General features: G+C 39.5%; 1 protein-coding gene across 23 annotated transcripts in view; it reads right to left on the bottom strand.

The window, feature by feature from the left end:
• The window catches only part of LOC145996124 (coiled-coil domain-containing protein AGAP005037), a 1,065,133-nt gene that overhangs the window by 233,917 nt on the left and 808,340 nt on the right, over positions 1-22,876 (bottom strand). For 20 of the 23 annotated variants that reach the window (XR_014442750.1, XM_083132404.1, XM_083132407.1 and 17 more), the window contains one exon: positions 13,671-13,697. The exons of the other annotated variants lie outside the window; for them this stretch is intronic. Coding sequence is in view for 19 of the 20 variants with exons in the window: in XM_083132404.1 (XP_082988530.1) it covers positions 13,671-13,697 (27 nt within the window). In the remaining variant the exon portion in view is untranslated. The remainder of the gene's footprint in view (positions 1-13,670; positions 13,698-22,876) is intronic. 23 annotated transcript variants of the gene reach the window in all.

Genomic DNA, 22,876 nt, shown 5'->3' with positions numbered 1-22,876 from the left:
ATTTGCATTGCTCACTTCAGTCTAGAAACGAATCATGAGTCTATTTTAATGTATAGTTAGATATTTGTACCTGCCCGTTCAGGGCTGTCTCTACCATCAACTAGTTCTAATAGTACATCCCTATTTAAGATCCCCGCGTTCAGAGGAACGCTACGTGGTGGATTGATGCGGGCCTTTTCATTTTCTTTTGGAAATGAAAAGCGTCATGCCTTGTTTTCCTAAACAGACATGAAAATTAAAAGGGTAGGCTGCGGAATTTTTCATTTATTTCACTCTGAAATAAATGCAAATCGAAATGCATTAATATCATGTTAGACTTGTTTCTTCGCGGAATTTTTTACTAACGGGGGGTTATTTTTTTTAAAAAATAAGGTACGTCACCATTGTTAGTAATGCCTTATGTCATTTATAGAGTTGGAGGACGAGCTTGATACCACATTGGATAGGCTCATCATTCTTGCCAATAATGCTGTTGGTCCGTCTTTTGATGTGGAGGGCCTACCTTGTGCCTCATCCACCCCAATCAGAAGTCCTCCATTAACTAGAAGCCGCGCACGCGCGCAGGCTCACTTTCAAATTGATAATCGTCCCACAGTTCTTGTGGACCCACCCACCATGGCTCAACTACCTTTTGTTCATCCCTTCATGTTCGAGAGCATCCAGTTTCAGGGTGCCTCGGGGGAGGATGTTTCTAAATTCATAGACCGTTTCGAAAGTGCGGCGATTCTGAACAATTGGGACGAGACGAAAAAACGGCAACTTTTCCCGGCGTTGTTATGTGGCCCAGCCCTCCGCTGGTTTAATGCAATTAGCCAGCAACCAGGCGTCAATTTAGTCAGCTATGAGGACGTCAAGAAAAAACTTATTGAAGAATTCACAGGCTCCCTTGATCAGCTGCAGATCGAGGAGCAGATCAGATATCGGTTCCACAGGGACGATGAACCGGTATCATCTTATGTTAGGGACAAGCAGACCCTCTTGTTTAAGATGGACCCTAACATGGCTGTTAATAAGCAGCTTAAATACATAAACGCAGGTCTTCAACCGGAATTTATCAGGGAGATATACAAAAAACAATATAATTCAGTTCCGGAGCTTCTGAAAGACCTCAAGGAATATGAAAAAGCAAAGTTCCTTATGCGCCGTAGAACGCTGCAAGAGCTCTTGCATTCGGCTCAAAAGGAAACTCTTTTTCCGTCTCCTGCTGAGTTGCGCATTCCTCACCAGAACCCCGTAGTTAGCAGTACGGCGGTTGCTCCGGAATCAGCACCTCGGGCTAATCAAGACATGACTAATCAGCTGCAAGCCTTGCAAGCTGAATTGGACCTTGTCAAAAGACAACAAACGTCTCTCCCAACTTCAGAACCGTCCGCTGTAGAAGCTTTGGCTAAGCAGGTTAGCAACCTAGCGTTAAAAGTCGAGGAAGTTATACAGTCACACGATCACGAAAATTTTCAAACTGTAGGCCAAAATTATCAAAGGGGTAATTTTAATCACAATCGTAGTTCAAACAACAGACGAGGCTTTCAGGGCAGGGGAAATAGAGGCTACCGTTCAAACAACAGCCGGTTTCAGAATCGTTCCAATTTTCAGCGTGGCCGGGGGCGAGGTTCACCAGCCCCCCGCGGTCGTCCCGATCAAGGTGACCGGCGTGGCCAACAACTTTGTTATAAATGTGGTTTTCCTAATCACCACCAAGAATTTTGTCTTCAGAATCCAGACGATTTAAACGCCAATTAACCGCAAGTAATGGAGACATACCTGCGGGCAGTAAAAAGATTTTAGTCTCTACTTTCCCGTCTGAAGACCTCATTTATGTACATGCTAACGTAAATGGGGAACGTCAAAAGTTTATTGTCGATTGTGGGAGCCAAATAAGTGTAACAAGTGATAAGGGTATTCCTGCCCATGCTAAGAGGTTTAAAATCAACACTCTAGTTAAAGGTGTCACGAATAATTGTCTAACAATTAAAGAAATTGTACTTTTAGATTTTTCTCTAAATGGATTTACATTTAGGCACCCCTTCAGGGTGATACAAGATTTTGGTCATAATACCATCCTTGGTAATGATTTTCTAAAAGCCCAAAATGCAACTTTAGATTTTGAAAGCAATAAATTGGCTTTGAGCAGATTTGGCACTCCCCCACGCAACCGCATTCGGTTTGAATCGAAGAAAGCTTTTGATGTTTCCGTTAAATTGGCAGGTTTGCTGGTACATACTGTTGAACCTGAATATGTGGCTTCTAAACGAATTGTTGTGAAACCAAGATCACATTTGTGCATCCCTTTAAAATTAGTCAATACAGCAAATCAAAATTTAACTTTACTTGAGCCGGATGCAAATTTTCAGGCTAAATCTGGCATAATGGTACCAAGGTCGATACTCAACCCTGCTACACAACTTGTTTGGGTATCCAACCCTTTGAATTATAGAATTGTAATTCGCAAAGGTACTCGGATCGGTGGCGCAGAATCTTGTGAGTTGGCAACGGTGGATCAGGAAAATAGTTCTGTAACAGTTAATTTAACAAAGGAAGAATCAGAAAACGACGATATCCCACAAGTGGATATATCCAAATTTGACATTAATCCTCAATTGGAGGAACATGAGAAAAATCAACTTTTAGAGCTTTTGTTAAAATACAAAAATGTTTTCAGTTGGTCCGAGAATGACATGGGCCTTGCCACCAATTACAAACATAGGATAAAGCTTTCTGATCCTACGCCGTTCCATAAGCAGCAATATCCGATCCCGGTACATTTGCGAACAGAGATAAAGAAACAAATTGAGAATTTGAAAAAACAGGGAATAATCCGGGATAGTACAAGTCCTTATAACTCACCAGTTATTCTTGTGAAAAAGCGTGACGGAAGTTACCGTTTTATTCAAGACGGTCGCTTTTTGAATAAACGCTCTGTGTTCGATGCGATGGCCATGCCTTCCATTCAGTCTATCTTGCACGATATGGGGGGAAAGCAGTACTATTCTAGTTGCGATTTACGTTCAGGATTTTTTCAAATACCACTCACAGAAGACAGTAAACAGTACACAGCCTTCTCTATTCCCAACCTAGGTCATTTTGAATTTAATGTTTTAAGTCAAGGTCATATTACCTCGCCAGCAGCGATGAATCGAACACTTCAATTGGCTTGTAGCGGAATGCAAAGTGATAACTTCGCCTTCTATATGGATGATTTATTTACCTGGGGCCATACCTTTAATGAAATGTTGACAACACTGGAAAAATTGTTTCAGTGTCTACAAAACGCTGGCTTGAAAATTTCTCCACACAAATGTAAATTTGGTTATTTTGAGATACTCGCCCTTGGACATTTGGTGGGTCGTTATGGCCTACGCTTGAGTGACCGTATTATTTCTTCCATTAAGACTTACCGCACCCCCTCCACCACAAAACAAGTTAAACGATTTTTAGGTTTATGTTCATATGTCCGTAGATACGTTCCATCCTTTTCAGAGAAGGCCCAACCTCTCCAGTCCCTTTTGGGCAAAGGCAAAAAATTTGTATGGGGGGAGGACCAAGAAACAGCTTTTACAAACTTAAAACACGCTTTAATAACTGCACCAGTTTTGCTACCCTATGACCCTTCTAAAGAAACACGCGTCTACTGTGATGCAAGTCTGAAAGGCCTTGGTGCTATTTTAACACAGCCAAATGCAAATAATGATTTCCTTCCTGTAGCATATGCAAGTCGAACACTCAAAAAAGGGGAAGGAAAATTGTCCATCATGGAACTAGAACTATCAGCGGTTCTGTATGCCCTCAAAACCTTTAGGTTTTACTTAATTGGGAAACATTTCGAAATTGTAACAGATAATAAAGCAGTCAGTTATTTGCGTACCACCCGTAATTTGAGTTCGAAGCTCTCACGGTGGAGTGCAGAGCTTGATTCATACGACTTCACGGTCGTTCATTGTAAATCTACACAAAATATTTCCGACGCTATTAGCAGGGAATCAACCAATCCCCCGGACGACGAATCGCCAGAATTGGGCGAACCTCGTATATTTCTCCTCCAGGATGAATCAATAGATGTGGGAAAACACCAGCGCGACGACTCATTTTTTTCAGAAATCATAAAAGTTTTGGAGGGGGCAGATGACGCCCCATCCCCCTTCGAAAGACAGGCTTTTTATTATGTGCTGGAAAATGGTCTTTTATACAGGAACCATAAGATGGGTGGGGGAAGTAAGAAATTACTTTGTATACCTAAGTCCTTACGTCATACTGTAGTTGAACAATTACATTCTCACCCGTGTGGTGGTGGTCATTTAGGGTTTACTAAAACATATTACAATGCGCTCAATCGCATATATTTTCCCTATATGAAACGTTTTATACAGGACAAATGTCGCCAGTGCCTATCTTGTCAAACAAACAAGCGCCCTACAGGGTTGCCACAAGGTGAACTCCAGACCTTTCCAAGCTGTCGCCCTTTTGAACGCCTAGCTATAGATTTCGCGGGACCGTTCCCTCCCAGTGGCCCAAATAAATGTAAATACATTTTATCATGCATGGATTTTGGTACCCGATATATGATTGCTGCTCCTGTGGTCGATACCACTGCTCAAACAGCTGCTAACTTTCTCTACGAGCACATAATATTAAGATTTGGTTGTCCGAAAATTATCAACAGTGATAGGGGTGGTTCATTTAATTCCTCTGTATTTAAAGAACTTAGTGCTAAACTCGGTATTCAGTTAAAATTTGTTACTGCGTATCACCATAATACTTCCGGTTTAGAGGAACGAGGTATCGGTATTTTGCAAAGTATAATTAAGCATTTTGTAACCCCGAAACATGATGACTGGATTACCTATCTACAACCAGCTGTGTTTACGTATAATGTTACGCGCGGCGATTCCACTCGTTTTAGTCCGTTTTACCTCATGCATGGGTTCGAAGCCCGTCTGCCCTGGGAAAGTATGCTTCACGCAGATCCCTGCGAAAATAGTGCGAACACAGACAAACTTGAAAGACTAAACAAGGCACGAGACGCAGCTCAAGAAAATTTACGTAAACGATTTGAGTCCCAAAAGAAGTATTATGACAGACGTCATCAAGCAACAAGTTACGCTCCTGGTGAATTGGTATTATTATATAACCCCACTCAGAAGGCAAAAACGGCTAAGTGCTTTTCAGGTGTTTATTTTGGGCCCGCGGTAATAGTAAGAAAGGAAAATAACAATGCCTATTTAGTGGAATATGAAAACAAACGCGGCAAGATTGTGTCCGATTTAGTGGCTGTACAGAGGTTAAAACGCTATCACCGCCCTTCAGGGGGTGAGGAAGAAACGAATATCGTATCTCTTCAAGAAGAAGATTTCGAACCAGTAACCGCCTATACGTAGCCCAAAGCACATGTCGTAATTGTTTACCTTCTGTGTGGACCTTATTTTTATAATTTTTATATTTTATTTTAATTTTATTTTTCGTTCCATTTCCCTAAAAGTATCAATACGTCAATTCGTTTTCTCGCCAAACGTATAAAACCTAATGTACGCACCATTGTTGTTTTCTCGTAGAAGTAAAACTATTTTGTTAGGCAGTTGCATGTTTTATATATGAAGTTATTTATAAACACGCTCTGAAATATATGTGCATTTTTTCCATCCATGCATGAGTTATAAAAAGATTTAAACATGTTGTCAGTGAGCTCACTTAGTTAATTAAACCAACGAAAGTGCGGCACGAGCGTTATCTAGTGTATATTTGTCTTTTCTATTGTGTATATTAAACCTACCGGTAGTATGTGAAAAGACCCGTTATTATAGTTAATAACGTAAGAAATGTTAATGTCCCCGTGACATTTAGCCTTAAATAAAGAAAGAAGTCTGCGTAAGCCGACTAAAATGAAGCAGAGAACCAAGTTCTCATTTAGACCATGTAATTTGTGCTAATAATAAGCAAGGTGTGAAGTTTCATACGTTTGACGAGATATTTTTTTTTATCTATTTTCAGTTAAAATTATTCCTGGCCGACAGTTTGACCTTATCTTCTTGACCCCTCCTTGAATAATTCCTATTTACATTGCACTAATTGCATTGTTTCTAAAAACTAACTAAAATACCCGAGAAAATTTTAAGTTAAATTTATTTTGTGTAAAAATATGTGATTTATCAAATTTATTGATTTGATATTTATTGGCCGAAAAGTAATTCATTTATTCTCAATAATAACTAACAATAACAGTTGTGGTCATTTTAGCAAGTTTAGGTTCAATAATTGCTACATATTTCAACAAGATGCAGTTTTTCCTATATTTATTAATTTTAATTGCATTTATCTCGCATGTCAATTCCCTATCCTTCAAGGAAGTGGTCATCAGATCTTTCCAATACCCGTACATCATTTCTTCAGTAATTACGTTAACACTAGTTTTTATTTGTATGTTAATTATTGCTTTCATTTGTTGTCAGCGAAGATGTAAAAAGTTAAAAGTTTTGGAAAATAATTGCCCAAGGGAAATGGAACGAGTAAATATGTCTTCAAGTGTACAATTTTTAAATATATCCCAGTCGGATAGCGACTCTTGGCACAGTGAATTACCTGTCTAACGTGATGTCTGATGATCGAATCCAAGAACGAAGTGTAAGCCTGTACTGAAGGCTTGCTTCTCAAGCTAAGGCAGGAAGACTGACTTTGTTCGAAGACCAAACTGAAGAGCGCTGTTGACTGTTCCAAGACAATCCAAACAGTGTCATTCTCCTCTGTCCCTGATGCAGTGGAGACCTGCTCCATGCCGATTCGTCAAGTTTTGACTTCCTATTGTCTTACTGCCTGTTTACCTGTGAACTGTCTGATACACCAGAACTCCAGGAAGTCTGTTTACACTTGACCTTGCATATTTGACACGCCTAAGAAGAGCAACTGGCTGTTAGAATAAGTGAATGACCCTTGGTCAGATTGAAGCTTTTAGAAAATGTACAGGCTTACGCTTCGTTACGCTATATGAAATAGTGTTTAGGTTAGTTTACATTACTATCATCTTCAATAATAATAATAACAGGGTGGCTACTAAAGACCTTGATAAAATTCTAGTACAATTCCCGGTTTTCAAGGGTACAAGCAGATGTTTTCTGTATTTCAGCCTTACGTATTACCGCCTTTCACCCCCCCCTCCTCACACAAATATATTAACAAACATAACAAAATTATTTTATTCAGATCAACGAAATACTACACTATTGCTAGACAATTGCCCTGATTGTTCATTAAAGTAAGATTTTAGATCCTGACTGCGTTTGAAGCGGAGAGGCACTTCTGTGTCTGTGCGATTCCAATTCATCCAAAAATTCTAATTCAATTAAACAGTATATAGCTATATATATATAACACCATTAAGCCTTGTTTCCATGATTATGAAAAACTAAATATGCTGACCAAGGTAGTAATTTATTTTATTAAAAACATAAACTAAAACGTAACGTTTCAACCTTCTAGCAAGGTCTTCATCAGACTCTGTATCAAGTACAGAAGTCATTGGGTGCCATTGTGTATATATATATATATATATATATATATATATATATATATATATATATAAATTTAAAATATTAAATGAAGGTACGGAATTTGCATTTGCCATTTCATATACTCAGAATCGAAATACATCTACAAACGAGTCACAAATGTTACGGGATATATTAATCAATGATAAATTGTTAATTGTATAATAATTCCAAACTCAAGTTTACCTAATCAACTTCAAGATATCTTGCAATATTCTTCCATCTGTCAGATAGATTGCTTTGCAAAGGGCACTATCAAAGTAAGCGGATTGAGAATATTCTGTTTCATTTTCCACGCAGCTTTCTCTTCTTTTCCTTCCTCGATAAAAAAACCTAAACTGTGAGAAACTTGCCTCAGGGCATTAATAAATATTTATAAATTCAATGGGATTTGGATTAATAAAAGTTGCAATTTTTCACGTCTACGGAGAAAAATTCATGTGGAATTCCAGGAATTCCCGATGAGTAGCCACCCTGAATAACAATAGGGTTTTATTTAAAAGAAATGTGTAAGTAGGGCACAACACATTCTCGACCTCGGTCAGAATGGAACTTTGAGGGAAATTGAACTTATCAATTGTTGGTTCATACAAGCTTTGAGATTAATAAAGTGGGCTAAAAACAAACATACAAAATTATTTTATTCAGATCGACGAAATACTAGACTATTGGAATATCAATTGCCCTGATTGTTCATTAAAGTCAGTTTTTAGATGCTGACTGCGTTTGAAGCGGAGAGGCACTTCTATGTCCTTTTAAAATTAGTTTGAGCCCTCGAGCGCCTCTATCGGAATTCACAGGAAGCATTTCGAGTTGGGGGGGGGGGGGCAGAGTTGGGGAAAGATACACAACCGGGGATCATTTCGTGGCTGAGGGGGGGCTATTTGGTTGGAAATCGAACGAATCAATAAGACCACTCGAGCGTGCTTCCGAGGGGAAAGGGGGGCGTGATCCGGGAAGAAATTAAGTCCCTGCAAATTACTCTTTTGCTGAACTGTAACGTATATCCTCACCTCCCTCCCCCCCTCATCCTCTTCTCGCTCTATTCACTCAGCAAGCAATGCTCAAGACCTCTGGCAACTTCAAAATTAGTTTCAGCGTGGTGGTGGTATCAAAAAGTAACGAGAATGGATTTTTTCTGAAGTGCTGATTTGAGTTTACTTGTCAAAAATACTTGATACAGTACATTCCCCCAACAACAATCTTCTCTTAAAAACCAACTAAAAATTTTCGAGGGGATGGTTATTGGTTGAGAATGAAGACAAACAATTAATTTTAACTTTAAATATACTTTACCAAGAACAAATAAAAACAGAATGAAGTAATGTCTGTCTCTGTGTGCGTTAGTGAGAGTTGCACCAATAAACAAATGTGTCCAATAAAACAAGAATGGAAGACAAATACCGTATAAATATGAACTCTTAATTGATTTATATTCATAAAAAGCAAAAAATTAAGATTATTCTTCAAGAGTTTCAGGATTTCTTACCCACATCCTTCTACTACGACCGTATCAATATATCTTTTTTTTAAATTTCTTTTAATAAGACTGTATCAATTCTTTACTACAGTTATTGCAGTACATTCATAGTCGAAAACTCTTTAATTTCTCCATCAAATATTCCAAATATCTACATTCTGCCAACTGCATCAAGAATGCAACACTTTATTATCATTAGGCATCAACTGTTGAATGTACTTATACGATATAAGGTAACGTGGGTGCCCAATTTACATTTGGACATTATTTCAGTTACCGCAAGAAATTAGCCAATGAGATCAAGAGAAGGCGATAATACCAATCTCTACTAATTATAGTTTTAGTTTTGTTTTTGCTTCACAGATGGCATAATACGGTATTATTTATTTACTAGCAGAGATATGCAAGAAAATATGTAAGGCTAATCGAACCTCATACATACATTAAGACATTATATTGAGCCATAAGCTAACAATAAGATATTGCCCTCCGATTCAATTTTGAAGAAAATTCGCAAGAGAATTCCATCTGACACAAAGAAGAAGTTTTAGGCTTTGCTTCTTAAGAGCTATACTGTGTGTGTAGGTTTAGTGAGAACATATACAGGTTTCAGGGATGATGGAGAAGGGCACATTTACCAATTTGAGATAAGGAACCCTGGTCCGGAAACGACTTAGTCGAAAGTTATAAGCGAAAATCGGTGTACGAAGATGTAATACTTTTATTACCTGCACAAGTTTCACAAGCTGCTACATTCACAACATGTTCAAAGTGGCGTCCCCCAGCTTCGCTGCAGGCGTGGCATCGTCGCACAAAGTCCTGGTGTACCCGTTGGAACAACCCGGGGTCGTTCGAACAATGTCACAGGCAGCGAGAATTCTTGCCAGGAGATCCTCTTCAGTCTCCACAGGCGTTTCGTACACAAGACTTTTCACATGACCCCACAAGAAGAAATCAAGTGACCGAGTTGGCCACGGAACAGCTTGTGAAACTTGTGCAGGTAATAAAAGTATTAAATCTTCATACACCGCTTTTCGCTTATAACTTTCGACTAAGTCGTTTCCGGACCATGGTTCCTTATCTCAAATTGATACATGTGCCCTTCTCCATCATCCCTGAAAGTTTGTATCATCAGCCCGGAAACACCCTGTATAAATTGTAGCATGGCAGAGAGTATTGTCATTTTAGGGTGTACACATTCACTCGAAAATCTCTTTCAGAGGAAGAATGAAGAATTAACAATCAATCGACCTTCCTTAGATTTTTATTAAATTTGCGAAAACGGTATGCCTCGACTAGCAACAAAAGTATGCACATTTTGAAAATTGCTTCATTTCAAAATACTGGTGTAATCTTGGAACAAATTGAAGCACGTTTCCGGTATATTTTGACTTTCAATGAGCTCGGAAAGTGTTCTCCAGCCTCACAAGTTTCGGAAATCACGATAATCACTATATTGAAGAAAGTCAAAATTGTTTTTTAATGGGAACTGCTTACATTTGGTGATAATGTGGGAGAAAAAAGCAGGGGTTATGTTAGTTAAAACACTTCTACGAACGTATTTTCATATGGTCAGACAATTTTGCGCACAATGTGTTTTGATTGCTTCAGGAGGAGTTCTGTAATTCCCCCTAAAAAATTGAAGGTGTGCAATAAACCCCTGACTCCCCCCCCCCTCCTGTTCCTGCGCCGCTAGGGATAATCTGGTTGGAGTGGAGTGCATATTACTATATTATGTGTATTATTTAGAGTATTGTTTTATTTAATTAGTTTTCAAACATTTGTCTTTGTGACGAAACAATTTTTATATTAAAATCTATATATTCATCAGTGTGCCTGCGCTCAGAAATAGATGTCACCGCGTTAAAAGTTACGGCAATTTCAAGGTCAAGCCTACTTAATATTAATACATACATGTTGCTCCCCCACATACACTGACATAAATTATCATTATTAGTCACTTCTTTAGTACCCACGGAGCACATGGTGCTAACACGCTAAACGCAAGCTCTAACTTGTTCTTCGTTCCTTTTTTTTTACACTTAATTTATAATTATGGAGGCATGTTGAGGATAATCGCTTTACCAGCGTTTAGTGTTTTCAGTAACTGGTAGATGGCGTTGCAAGTTTATAGGCGATGTTTATCCTGGTACCGCTCCCATCACTCGGTGTCGTCTGCTGGAAGACCTTGGCAGCTATCACCCAGTAAGGAGAGCTGGGGGCAGCACGTGCTTTGTTCTCTGCCAATCAGAGCTCTCCGTTCCTTCTGCGAGGGGAATTTGAACACTTGGTTGTCATATTCACAGAGGAGGGAGAGGAAGAAGCGCCCGAGAAGATTGAGAGAACAGATCAGAAAGGAAAAAATGAAGCAGGAAATAATGGGAAAGAGTGAAATTAGGGACAATAAAAGAAAATAATAGAAGAAAACCACGAAGTGAGAGAAAAAAGAAGACAGAGAAGAATGAGAAGTGTGTGTGTAAAGTGAGAAATAAGAAACGAGAAGAGATGAAAAAAGGGGCATAATTTGAGAAAGAGGGAATGGGAAAATAGTTAGAAATAGATCGGAAGAGGGTGAAAAAGGGAAGAAGAACTGATGTGGAAAATGAGAGGGAAAGTTAAAGAGGCAAAGAAGATATGATGGAGGCCATGAAAAAGAGAAAGAGGATATATGCAAGACTGCCATGTTTGCACGAAACATCGTTTAGCAACTACAGCCTGCAGGCGACAAACCACACAGTGGCGGGAACTGTACACCGCAATAAACCTTCCGCCTTTTAAGAACGTTGTACCAAGATGTTGGAGTAAATGTCTTCCATGTAGCCATCACGAACATTTTCTAGACTCATTACAGGAGAATGTAGCTTGTTTAACATATTTTATTCTCCAGGTGCTATACACTTCTGTTCACAAAGTGGCACATTTTATACGGTTGGACAATTGTGCAACTTTATCTTGTACACGAGTGTACAAGACAGGCGGATCTGACATTTCCCGGAAACTACCGCCAGGAAGCAAAAATGAGGTTACGAAATCTTAAAAAAAAACTTGCAGAAATGCTAAAACAAATTAAGCAATAACTCCAAAAAGGCTAAAAAAAATACAAGATTTCTGTAGTTCTAACTGCAGTAAACTTTATGATAGTAAGCCCCGAAAAGCTTTGTTGATTAACACATCAAAATACGTAACATGTCAGTGCAATAACTACGAAAGAAGAAACTGCGTGTCAGATTTGGAACCATATATATCGCCAGAAAAGGGGGGGAAACTCAGGAAATCGTGAAAATATTCATTTGGCAGGGGAAAACAGCTCGAAACTGAAGTTAAATGACCAACATAAGGTAATCACAGACTTGACTTGCATGTCGCTGGGACATAAGTGTGCGGCGTTCATCGATGTTATCGGGAACAGAAGAAAAATGCGAGGGGGAGTAGTCAGTTAACGTGCAATATTTCATAGCTCACGAGAACGTTCAAAATGCAATGGAAAAGGCGAAGTTAACAACTCAACGGGGAAGAAAGAGGAAAAAAAACCGAATCAGGGTTGCCAATTAGGTGCAATTTTTGTTTGCCTTTTTAGATTTTATGGTGTAAATTCTGGTGCAGCGTCATTGCCTTGTAATCAAGGGGTCCCGGGTTAGATACCCGGTGGAGGCACAAGTGGTTCGGATCCCACTTTAAACTGTAGGTCCAGTCCCGATTAGCCTTACTGTGCATAAAGTGGACTTAAAACACCAAATCAAACTTATGTAAATTCTGGTGCGAAGAATTCCATCGTTATATTCAATTTGTAACGAGTTATAATAGCTTTATTGGTGAATTAAAAATCTACATTAATGCAATGTAATTCATTTGTAACTACGTACTTCAATATATATTATTACCAGTGGCGGCGATTGGGTTCCAAAACCGGGGGGGGGGGGGGGCAAGGTGCCAAAACTGGCGGGCAAAAACTATATTTCGCTTTGTAGATAAGGTTTAACATAGTGTGGGGGCAACTGCCCCGCCTCGTCCATAATCACCGCCACTGATTATTACTATTCTACATGACAACGATATACACTTAATATTACTTTTACAGAATTAGGCCGTCAGGTTGTTTACCAAATTTCTTTAGTTCCTTCCGGACCCTCTTAACTTCGGCGCCCGGGGCGACTGCAGCCCCTCCCCCCCCCCCTTACCTTACTGTAGCCACGGATTTCATCACAATTCCACTTTATTGCGGGAAGTTGTGAATACTACCGCAACAATGCACACGTTTCGGAATTGATAACGGACTATCCACGCCTCAAGATTCTTATAAAAAAGACGTTTCCTTTGTCAGATAATGATACTTCATAAAGGACAATATACAATTTTATGCTCATTCACTTGTTTGTGATGTAACGACATTTCTGGTGATTTTTCAGCTGGAATCTAGCGCGTTTGTCCGCTGGCATTTGGCAACCCTGACCAGAATAAGGGGAAATAGAACGACATTTTGTTATCTATCCTCCTCGACTGAACTTGCAGGAGTTGGGGAAAGCTGAATTAACACATCAACAATTCTATCATCAAACACATAACACACTAAAGGCCCCTTTAAACAGAGGAACACTGCACAGATTTACACAGCATTAAACATTTATTCTATTACATAAAAGTAAGTGTTTTTCGCTCACCTTTCTTCTTTGCGACTTGGAGCTCATCTGGCGGCATGCACAGAAGGAGAGGAGGAGTTATTGTTATGAACAAAGAATGCAACACACATAAGCGAATATACAGTACACTTCAACACACAAACATATTAGGCTGAAAACAAATTGTATAAGGTACGAAGGACAGTCAAATGAAAACCTCAATTTTTTTTTTATATAGCGTATTTCTGCATATAAAGTTGCACAAGTTTGATGCAATTTAGGATAGACCCATTGCTATATTTTCAAGTTTGAGTTAGTGCCTGTATACCTTAAAACGAAGAATATTTGGAATTATGTGCAGTCACTTATGAGCCACCGCGAAGGTCTTTCCACCCATCTGAGGCCATTGTCGATCTTCCTCCTCTATTTGTAAACTTGCTGGCGTGGTATGTATGCATAGACACATTGAATTTTCATTTGTCGTAGAATGGCTTTGAGGTTTAGGCATCCAGAGGGCAAGAAACCACGTGTGTGCAGGAGGCGCCATCTTTAAAATGACAAAAATTGTGTTCTGAAGCTTACTTGATCAGTGTTGCAGCCTTGAGGTCGTTTTGTAAATAACAGTCGATCGATACCTCGTGTAAATTTGAACTGTTTACAGTCCGTCCTGTAATTTTTGTCGGAATTTTAAGATTAGTATTTGACTCTCCCTCGTATATCTACATAAAATGTATCATAAATCACTGGTGAACACTTATCAACGTAGGTAAGTATACTTAACAATTACTCCACAAGAAATGCCCACAGAAGCTGGATAAGTAAGGTGTGCATTATTTATGCGAAATATAGGTTAATACATTTCAATATTCGATATAGGTACATAATGTAATAAAAGCGTACAATGAATTACACGTGGTCCAATTTATTACAACTACATGCATACGTATATGCAAAGAAGGACTTTGTAATTACACATTAGACCACTTGATGGTGCTGTTAACATAAATTTGGAATGAACAAAAAAATATATACATATTTTGTGTCACTGAACATGCACACAGAAAACAATGAGTGTTCTCAATTCCTTCGAAATAAGGTCCAAAAGTCAAACTTACTTTCAAATTGTTAACAAGTTAGTGGTATTTTGGGGATAAATCTTTTGGACAGAGCTTGCACAATGAAGGATATTAGTCTGGGCTAGGTACAAAAGGAAAATTACAAACAGTTTAGTACACTTTGTCCTTTACCTAAATAATAATCCCTCGTAATAATAAAAATAAAAAGATGAGAAGTTTGGATTGATCATCCTATACGATATATAGCCAAAGCCACAAAGCCAAGCTAAAAAAGAACAAGTACATCCAATCCAAAGTGGCTTACTATACTCTGTCCATGGAAACTCTGGAGCGAGCGAACGAAAACAAGTAGCGACTGGAGAGGGCTCGACCAATGAACCCGTGAGGGGTGAAGTGAGTGCAGGAAGAGGAAAATGCGGCTGCAGCTACCAGCTGTTCGCATCGTCGCGTACCGCTTCGCTCCGCCCACTCGCTTTCTCCCCGTCTCCACAGTGATGCGCGGCCTTGCTCCAGAGATTTTTGGAGTAGAGTATACATTGTTGCGAGATATGCCAATCGTACAACACGATGCACACGTAATCTGCAGTCATTGCACACGGACACAAAATTGCTGTATCTGAATGTGCTAAACAAAGGTAAGCATACAGGGAAGCACTAATTGTAATAGGGGAAACAAATTAACACGTCTAGTTCAAAATACAAAGGAAACATAGCTATTACATCGTAGAAATAAAGACATTTCTGGAAGGACTAAAGATGTCTAAATGTCCTAGGAAGTGAAGCCAGATTATGAACTAAGAGGTTTATATTCTGTGAGTTGGTACGATTTTGTGAAGCAATGGTGTACATGCATAACAAGTGGTTATTCTAAATGGTTGTGTCAACTGAGTTAGAGGTCCTAGGTTCGGACCCTTGTTAATTCATGCATGTATCATTGTGCTAGTTCCACCCATCTATTTCATCCTCATCGTTGCGATTAACCAAATTTGTAGACGTACAATAACGTAAACAGGAAGTATAATGAAATCTTAAGCGGTTGAAACATTCACATAGCTCTGTTCATCCTTTAGGTTACTCGCAACGATGAAAGTGGTTGATGATTCGATGAGACTTAAGAATGAACACCCACAAAGAGACAGACGCCCATGATAAGGCTAGTATTCAAAGAACGTCCTGGGTTTGAATCACGACCTGAGAATGGCTGTTCCTTTACGAATGTCTCTTCAGTCCTCAGGTGTGGAACACAGCAGAGAAGGTCCGAAATGCGTTGGTTTGATTGAGTGAAGTTATTCCACGTCGTTTTTCTACCATTTTGTGGCTAACCGCGATGACGAGTGATACGATTAAATTGCTGAAGGGGCATTGACAAAGAACACCAATACCCAGGCCGGGATTCAAACCCGGGACCCATTGTGTCGTAGCGCGCTGGAATAACAATTACGCCACGGTGGTCGATGAAATGCTGTTGGGAGTATTAGATGTGACCACCAATGTTAGGCTAGAGTGCGCGTCAAATCTCCTACATATGGCGATAGCCAATAGCAGCGCACTGCAGTGGTGCCATGTCGAAATCTTACAAAGAAAAGAGACAGCATGGTTGAGCGAAACGCCTTGTCCAGGAGAGCACGGCAACGCCGCACGTCTGTGATTCGCTGGTGCTGTTCAGCCGTTCAAGGCCATATGCAGGAGATTTGACGCGCACTTTAGTATTACAGCTAGAACTAAGACTGCATCCAACTGCAAAAGTAATAGTAGGTGAATTGTCCATTGCTATTTTCATTCAGTCGGTTTCACAGTGTGATTGAAATGGATTGAAATAAAAAAACGACACTAAACTGATGTGAACCCTGCTTCGTATCAACAAGACGCCAGGGGTCCCGGGTTCGAATCCCGGCTTGGGCATGGGTTCATTCATCAATTTCATCATATCATCACTCATCCCCATCTTCGCAATTTAGCCAAAAGTGGCACAAAAAGCGAAGTAAAATAAAGCAAATCAATCAATCAATAGGTGAAGAGGGGAAAAAAAGGAATCAAAATAGTGATAGACAATTTGCCTATTATCATCTTTGCTGTTGGCTGCACAATTGTAGATTTGCATTATGGTCCAAAGTAACGGAAAAAATCAACCCATCGCCTCCCCGAAATGACTATAAAGCAAAAATTACTCAGTGTTGCAGACTACTGGAGCCTCTCTCCGTCCAGAAACAACCCATTCATTTATGCAGGGACAAAATCCGACATTTTTGCACAATCTGAAAAATCATCAATATTATTTTCGTGATTTTTTTTTTAGGTTCACAATATAATATTTCAGAGATCGAGGGGGACGGGGGGCATGGTTCCTCCCCTGGGCACGGGCCTCGTCTCAGCTACGTACTTTATAGGCCTACATTTTTGTTTCAAATTGTGCACTTACTTTTTCTGTGTGTACAGGACATTCAGAGGGTCTGCAGGATTGCCATCCCCATGCGTTATTATTATGCAATATTTCCACGGGATTTCTGGATCTCCCCTCCTCTTCCGAGCTCGGCACGCCCTCGACGCGCTGTGCATCATCAATAAGTAGGTGTTTTGCGCCGATGCAGCACCCCCTCCATCTGTCTTCGAAGGGGGAAAGCTTTGCGGGTCACCACGGATCGAACACGAGTCGAGTGCCAAAGTGTGTCCACGTGCTTCGCGGCTTCTGGGGAACACAGGGAAAAAAACAAGCCGCGGTCCATTAACATTGGCGGCGCGTACGAGCCCAAAATGGAATATTGATCAGATAACTCCGAGATATCGACTTTCTGAATTGGCGGAAATGGGCTCGGATTTTGATGACGCGTCATCTTTTTTACCTTATGCAATATGCGTAGTTCTAAAGTATTAAATTCCTGAATACGAACCTCTGTGGAGGCACATAGTGGTTCGGATCCCACTTCAAACTGTAGGTCCCGTTCCGATTAGCCTTACTGTGCATAAAGTGGACTTAAAACGCCAAATTAACCAACCAACGAACCTCTGGTTATACAGGGTGTCCACCAAAATTCTTTCCTGTCTCTTAACTTTTTTTTTCCTATTTCTTAACATTTATTTAATCGACCCCTATTTAGGTATAGTTGAAAATTATATATATTTTTATTCAATAAAAAAAACCTACCAAAAGGCCAGTTGAGATGAAAACTGAAGCTCTACTTTATCAAGAGATTTAGACTTGCTTTAAATTACTAATGCATGGGAAACTGCCACATTACTTCATTTAATATTTGTTTACAAAACTCTATGCATACAATTAAGAAACAAAGTGAACAAACCTTAACAACAACTCAATACAGTCTTAAATTCCAAATATTCAATTTTAACAAATCCCATACAGGTTCATAACAATGTAAATTTAGTATACTGAAAAAATTAGCAACAATTCTTGACTTTTTCTTGACATTCTTGACTGCTAGACACCCTGTTATAAAAATGTGAATTCTACTTTTTCGTCATACAGTAAAACCTCGTTAATCCGGACTAATGGCGGGATAAGTTGACCGGTTTAACGAAAGTCCGGATTAACTGAAATAAGCCAAAAGAACAGTAGAAAGTGCATTAAAACTCTGTTTATAGCAACAAAACACGCTGTATTTAAAGGGCATATGCCACGTATTATAGTGACCAGAGTTTTATGCCGAGGGTAATCCTGTGTCAATGCGGCTCTTCCCGAAAGTCTGCGGGAAACAGAGTTTCATCAGTCGTTGACTGCCTTTTCTTTGGGAAGTTCTCCCATGTACGTTACGGAGCAATATGACGAATGCAATTGTTGACTTCTAACATTGCATTCTGCTCTTTTTTGGCCTTTTGCTTGTCCGGATTAAGCGAAGTCTGGCTTATCGGGGTCCGTATTAACGAGGTTTTACTGTATTTTCTATTTTTTTTTTTTTTTAGTTTTCGGTCATTTTTTTTAAGTTTTGCGTCCTTTTCTGGTATTTTCTTTTTGGGGTAATTGCAAAAAAAGTAATGTGATTGAACTATGTTTTTAGCCAGGAACTGACATTCATCGCCTTGATGTCTGTAACAATGAAAACAAAAATTCTATCCCATCCGATTGTAGGAGCAAAGAAGCATGCCGCTCGACATTACCAACTGTAATAATTCAGAATAAGATAACATTTTTACAGAATTTTATACCTAAAATTCACATACGCCTTGTAATTTCAGTTCTAACATTACAGAAGTAAGAACTGTGCTGTACTAACTGTCATACACTGAAATAAAGACAACAACTTAGTATAAAGACAGTAATTTCTAGGTCATCTTATAGATAATGTTTAATCAAAATCTGATTATCAATATCGCACATATCAGTGCAAACAACTACAGTCATTCCCAGCTGATACTGACGTAGGTTCAGTGGCGTGCCAAAGGGGGGGTTGGTGGGGGTTAATAAAAACAAACTAAACGACCCCGCCCAGTTTCGAAAATCCTGGGCACGCCACTGCGTACGTTCCCGCGGACAAAGACACCGCCGGCGTTAATTTATCCAGATATCGGATAATTTTCTATCCGGATTCTGAATACGGATTATCCGAATTATCTGGACATTCGGATTTCGCGAAATGTCCGAATACCCGAATGTGTGCCTTGTCCGAACAGTTTTTATCGTTCATCCGTTTTACGGGCTATCGACATATCCTTTCATTAGTCATTTTCGTATTTCACTGCTCGGATAGAGCAAGTGCCCATCACGGAAATCCAAATTCCAAATCTCAGTTCATTTTCGAGCGAGTAATAGGGGTCGCCCCCCCCCCCCCCTTCGAGGGTGGCGCCCCGGGCAGCCGATCGCCCGGCCCTTAATCCGCCGCCATTGAGAGTCCGGTATTTGAAAAATCAAACCCAACTCTCTGATAGGGGAACTTGATTTCACCAATCTACTGCGTAGAATTCGAATGACGTACGATAAGTGACGTCATAGTTCGAAACACCGTAATGTTTCCATTTTAAAGAGAGCCAATGATGCACGCGTAAGCGAAGATTTCTCGTTACTGGTTGCGCTCAAAGAGTCCATTGGCTCTTCGGAACACGTGACGTCAGACATTACTTGCGATTCGTGCGCGATGAATCATTTTTAAAGACTTTCCTTAGTTTGTTAACTCCGCAAGACTTTTAAGAGAAGCTGCAACCACCAACACTTAGACACAAGTCCCACTTCCTAAATATCAAAGCTGAAAGCAGTTTGTCAGCAAGATGGGCCAACTGATCTTATCTGAATTGGCCAATGAGAGCGCAACGTGAGATCGTTACAGGAACTGAAGACATGATTCCCCTGAACATTTCTCCCCTACCCCCTTCTTTGTTGTAGTAATTGCCACTAAAAGCAACGCTGGCGGGTAATAAACAAGGGCTGGAAGCTTCCTGTAATTCATGGAAATTTAATTCTGCACTTTTTAAAGGGAGTTGAACAAGCGCCGGAAAGGGGAACGTGCTTTTGACTGCAATTTCGAATTGGATACACACACTGTGCGAATCAAGCCTTTTGCCCACTCAGTGGCGTATTTGTAATTTAATTTGGGGCGTAGTTTTTTCCTTTAGTATATAAATTTGTATATAAGTTAGCAGTCAGTAAACTAAATTATTACCTTGAGGTTCTAACTTTGGTCATTAAATCTTATGATAACATTTACACGTAATTTAGAAACACTATATTTACATTCTAAGAAAACCCTAAACTCAGACACAAAAAGAGCTATCGAGCTAGCAACAATGAAAACTTGACCGAATTGCTGTTGCCAAGTTCAAACTTGATGGTCATCTAACCTAACCTACAAGTATTTTTTTGTAAATACTTTAATACAAGTACAATAGAGTGTCCCACAAAGGGGTTTACACTATTTGAATGTTAATAACAGAGAAAGTATTACAGATAACCTGATGGAACTTGTTGTATCTGGATCTGTCATGATTAGTGCTTGTTGCCATTCATTTGTTTTTCTTTAATTTCAGTTCAGTTGTTGCCAGTAGTGACAAGTAATTGACAAGATGGCTGGGAACCCGTCCGTTGAGCAAAGTAAGTGGATTTTAAAGAGTTTTTGGAAATGTGAGAACATGAAAGAGGTGCAGAGACGATGTCGGGCAGAATTTGATGTATGGACTTCTTGGGGATTCTTGTGAAAGTTTGTACCACTGCTTCCATCCCTCTTTCGTCCGATACTGATTTCTTCCTGCCACACCGTCCCAGATCACACACAGTTCCTTACCTCTCATTCTTGTCGCGTAATTTCGTAATCGTTACACGTGACGGTGGCGTAGTATCAAATTCTGCCCGACATCGTCTCTGCACTTCTTTCACGTTCTCACATTTCCAAAAACACTTTAAAATCAACTTCCGTTGCTCAACGGAAAGTTTCCCAGCCATCTTGTCAATTACTTGCCACTACTGGCAACTGAACTGAAATTAAAGAAAAACAAATGAATGGCAACAAGCACTAATCATGACAGATCCAGATACAACAAGTTCCATCAGGTTATCTGTAATACTTTCTCTGTTATTAACATTCAAATAGTGTAAACCCCTTTGTGGGACACTCGGTATCAGCACTACGCCATGCTGTTGGATCGGTGATTGATCGAGTTGGTGTTTTAAGTCCACTTTACGCACAGTAAGGCTAATCGGGACTGGACCTACAGTTGAAAGTGGGATCCGAACCATTATGTGCCTCCACCGGGTATCGAACCTGGGACCCCTTGATTACAAGGCGACGATGTCACCACTGCGCCATCGGGGAGGCCCTGTTGGTTCGGTGAGATTGGCCAGGTGCAGAATGGTGTATTTCTTTAATCCACAAGGCTGAATAGTTTTCGACAGGGAAATATTTGATGACTGAACCATTAATGGACACGAATGGATTTTCTATTATAATTACTATACGTTTCCAATTTCATTTTTTTTGATCGGGGTAACATCATCCCTGGCCACTTTCTTTTGCCGGGGATATTTTTTTTTTTTTTGGGAGAGGGGGTAAATCCCCGGCATTTCCCACGTTAATTCACACACTGGGCACACATTTATTCCAGTTCTGTCGAAATCATTCAACTATTAGACAAAAGATGGCAGTGTATTCCACATTATTGATTTCTCCTAATCTTACAGTTCCAAGTCGATCTCGAAGTCAGGCATTCAAACTAAATTAAGCTTATTAATAGTATTATTATTAAAAATGTTTCGACTACGTGCATTTGTTATGGAGAATGAAAATAATCTCTCTTAAAATTTAAGTTTTTACTAAATAAAGCTTTAAATTGGCATTTTTTTCTTCACCAACAGCCAATCGATCTTCAATATTTGTTCTATAGGTTCGCCCGACATGGCCACGTAAAGTGCGGCCGATGTTATTTCGGGTGTCCAATAGCAGAAGAGCGTGTGGGTAATGTCCCAATCACACGAGGCTAGATCTCCTGCTGGTTTTCGCCAAACACGTTACCGTACTTTCGTTCCCACAAGGCAATGCGCACAGCAGACAAGCTAAAAAGATGGACGAACGATTTGAAAAACGTTGTAGGGGAATAGCTACTGTTGTTATTAATAAAATTTTAAAAAAAAGGTGTGGCCTAGAAAATGGCTTGACTCAACAAGCTTTTTGATGAACTCTGGTATGTATATTCACACATGAGTTTCGCAGATTCATTAATAAAAAAAAAATCTTGAACTAAATATGTTAAACATTTGATACACTGGAAATTATAAGAATTTTCATTATTGGTTAATCTCATTCGTCGTGTACAAATCTCATTGCTTTGTATAAATTCCTAAATATTAATGAACAGGATTCCACATCATCTCTTGTTACTTTTTTACTTCTTCGTTCATCGAGCAGGGAACAAAAATAACCAAAACTCGGAAACCACAGACAAAAAATTACCAAACTCACAGATTATCTTCAGATGACCAAACTTTAGCTCTGATTGGTTGTTCCACAGAATCTAGCAGAGAAAACCATTTGCAATTAGAACACGATCTAGTCGTCAAAACCGGTCTAGCAGCACCAGGGCATTCTTACTGGAAATCAAGTTCTGTGTGATTCAACCTTTAGCTACCATACAGTTACGTAGACCTTCAATTTCAACTAATTTTAATTATTGGCCCTCATCACTCATACGTTGGAATCGACTAGAATTCAAGATTTATTCGCATGTTTACAGCATTAG

Source organism: Lepisma saccharinum, chromosome 12 (genome assembly GCF_977018435.1).
Source record: "Lepisma saccharinum chromosome 12, izLepSacc3.1, whole genome shotgun sequence".
NCBI lineage: Eukaryota > Metazoa > Arthropoda > Insecta > Zygentoma > Lepismatidae > Lepisma > Lepisma saccharinum.
The sequence above is the reverse complement of the archived record's forward strand: the minus strand, read 5'-3'. Positions and strand labels throughout refer to the sequence as shown.